Raw genomic sequence first — 2,799 nt, forward strand, 5'->3', positions numbered from 1 at the left:
ATAGTTCATTCATATATATTTTCATAATTTAGTTACGTGTACGTTACCTGAAGGAAATGTGGATTAGATTTATAATAACCTTACAAGATATAAACGGAAATATAAAAACCTTTGAGTCACATACACCAGGAAATCTTAAATAAAAGTTTCCTTTATTTTTATCAATATTCAACCCGTCCTCTTCAACCAAAACATTTTTTTTCTCAAACAATAATTTCCTTCTCATAACTTGTTCATATTTTATCATTTTATGCAGGTAGCGAAGGATGTTTTATTTCTTTATTTTTTTTTTCTTGCAATATATTTTTTTATTTATTTATCTATTTGCTATAATAGTTGAATAAAATTTATTCTTTGACTAAAAGCATATTTTCAAATTTTACGAATATAAGCAATAATTTTATATTTAATTAAATTGTTAGATTTTGAAAATCTACCTAGTTGAAGATAATTTTAAATAAATTAATAAATAAATAAATATTCTAGTGGCATGCAAAGACATTAATAAAATTTTAAGAATCAAAGACAAATAAAGTTTTTTTTATAATTATATATATTCTGATTTTTGTTCCAGTCTACAGAAATATAACAAAAATGACTTAGAATAAGAAGAAAAAAATAAATATCATTTCTTGAGCTGTAAAAAGTTTTGAGTCTAGTCAGAATCTACAATCGTTCCCTTCCGTGGAAAAATTGTCACACTCGGGCATAAAACATTATAAATATTCCATTCATCTCTTATATTGGCCAGTCTCAGGAATAAAGATTGTCATTTGTGGCTCCTTTTAGAATATTTTGATATAAAAAATAAATCATTATTCTTATTTTCGCCTAAAAGTAGAACTATTATATAAAGGTATATATACAAATAAAATTGTCTAATTTCTTCTGAACACATAAGAGATTGTCACGAAGTGAAGCGTTCCGGGTACAATCTTTATCTGTAGAATGCTTTTTTAATTGGAATACAGCAATTTGATCCTCGGGCCGCGGGGAATCACAAATCTACAAGTATCCTATTCTCACGTACATGGCTCTTTTGAAATTAAGACACGAAAAACTTACTTTGTTAAACACATTCACACAATATTGAAAAAATCACAACGCACTATTATTTTATAACCACAGCTCTCTGAGACAATGTATATCTTTGGTATCAGCTTTATAAATAAAGTCGGGTCCACTGGAAACACTTCACAGACTAGCCGTTGAGTGTGGCGCGTATGTCTTGTAATACCCGTTGTCCGATATAGGCATCGGGGACGAAGATTCAGTCTTTGCCATCGGAGGCAGGGCCATAGGATTGTTATAGCCCGCGTACATGTTGGGCATTTCGTACATATTTTTCATGTCCATTTTAGCATTGTCTGTGATTAAACTTGTTATAGAGAACGGGTGGTGAAATGAGTGGGGGTTGTACTGTCCATTGTTGTAAGCCTGGGAGAGGGGGTCGTGTTGTGGGTGGTGCCTCATAGACGGCGGCATCTCCTGATGCTGGGACGGAGGGGTGGTGGTGTTGTGCGCAGTGATGGGAATATCCGGCTTCCGGTCCGGCTGTTCCTGAGGAATTTTCTCGGGGGTGTGAGGTGGAGGGGACACACTCTGGTCACTGTGCGGGGAGTGAGGATTTTCTATCACTGATCCGTCCTCACTCTTTGACAAAGTCTGTCGGATCATTTCTTTCTTTAGACATTTGAATCGTTTTTGTCGTCTAAGGTAACATCCGTTTTCAAACATGTTTCCAGAGTCGGGGTGAAGGGTCCAGTAGCTGCCCTTTCCGGGACGGTCTGGAGTCCTCGGAACTTTGACAAAACAGTCATTGAATGATAAACTATGACGAATAGAGTTCTGCCATCTTTGCTGATTTTGTCGGTAAAATGGGAACAAGTCCATGATGAATTGGTAGATTTCGCTGAGGGTACACATTTTGTTTGGTGATTGTTGAATGGCCATTGTGATGAGGGAGATGTACGAGTACGGCGGTTTGGCGTGGGTGTAACTCCTCCTGTACGACTTATCCCGGGCCCGGTTGATGGCCTGGGCTCGGTTATAACTGTCCATCCGCATAGAGTTGATGGGGGCACCCATCCCGTTCATCGGCATCCCACCCATGGAGCTCATCCCATTCATGGGAGACATAGAGTTCATGGAATTCATACTTGCGTGCATGCTGCCAGGATGCATTCCCATCCCGGGGGTCATTCCAATATTGGTCATTCCTGGAGGGGTCATGGTGCCGGCCATTCCTCCCATGTTGGGGGGAGAGTAGTTATTTGTCATGGCCATGGACTGCATACTCATACTCATGCTTCCGATGGAGTTCATGCTGGGGATAGAAGTCATGGGGTATCCCGAGGTACATGTGGTATCGTACGCGCCCTTGGAGGTGAGCATGGACAGGTAATCCCCGGACTGCGGGCATTCCGTCCCAAGAGAGGGTTGTTTTTCATACATGATCCAACCGAAAATTTGTTTTCACTTTTGGGTGTAAATACACCAAGGGTTGTTAAACAGTGATCCAATTCGAGGTATAACACTTCTGAAGTCTAAATGAAAATTATCGACAAACTATCTTGACCCAGGGTAAATATACCTGGAACATTGGAGTAGTAGGATAACGCCCCCTTTATGCAAATTAAACTATGTCCTGTATAGCGATTGTGACGGTGCTCGCCAGGCCCCGCCTCCTATCGACCGGAAATGAAAGGTCTACCCTTTCTTATTGAGCGCCAGTGTCGATCACGTTCCAGTACAAACAAACCCCTTCTATTTAGACCTAAAGCAAATACCATTACCGCG

The 2,799-nt window shown here is 39.5% G+C and overlaps 1 protein-coding gene across 1 annotated transcript; it reads right to left on the reverse strand.

Moving 5' to 3' along the window:
• Window positions 1-559: 559 nt before the first annotated feature.
• On the reverse strand, window positions 560-2,564 carry LOC134248862 (forkhead box protein A2-like). Its single transcript, XM_062731246.1, has one exon. The coding sequence runs from the start codon at window positions 2,452-2,454 to the stop codon at window positions 1,195-1,197; it is 1,260 nt and encodes a 419-aa protein (XP_062587230.1). The 5' UTR covers window positions 2,455-2,564; the 3' UTR covers window positions 560-1,194.
• Window positions 2,565-2,799: the final 235 nt, after the last annotated feature.

This window comes from Saccostrea cucullata, unplaced genomic scaffold (assembly GCF_032062105.1).
Source record: "Saccostrea cucullata isolate Sc308-1 unplaced genomic scaffold, CSIRO_AGI_Scuc_v1 ctg62, whole genome shotgun sequence".
Classification (NCBI taxonomy): domain Eukaryota; kingdom Metazoa; phylum Mollusca; class Bivalvia; order Ostreida; family Ostreidae; genus Saccostrea; species Saccostrea cuccullata.

Bases quoted from the DNA above. Each gene is read 5' to 3' on its own strand.
- LOC134248862 (XM_062731246.1), bottom strand. From the start codon at position 2,454: ATGTATGAAAAACAACCCTCTCTTGGGACGGAATGCCCGCAGTCCGGG.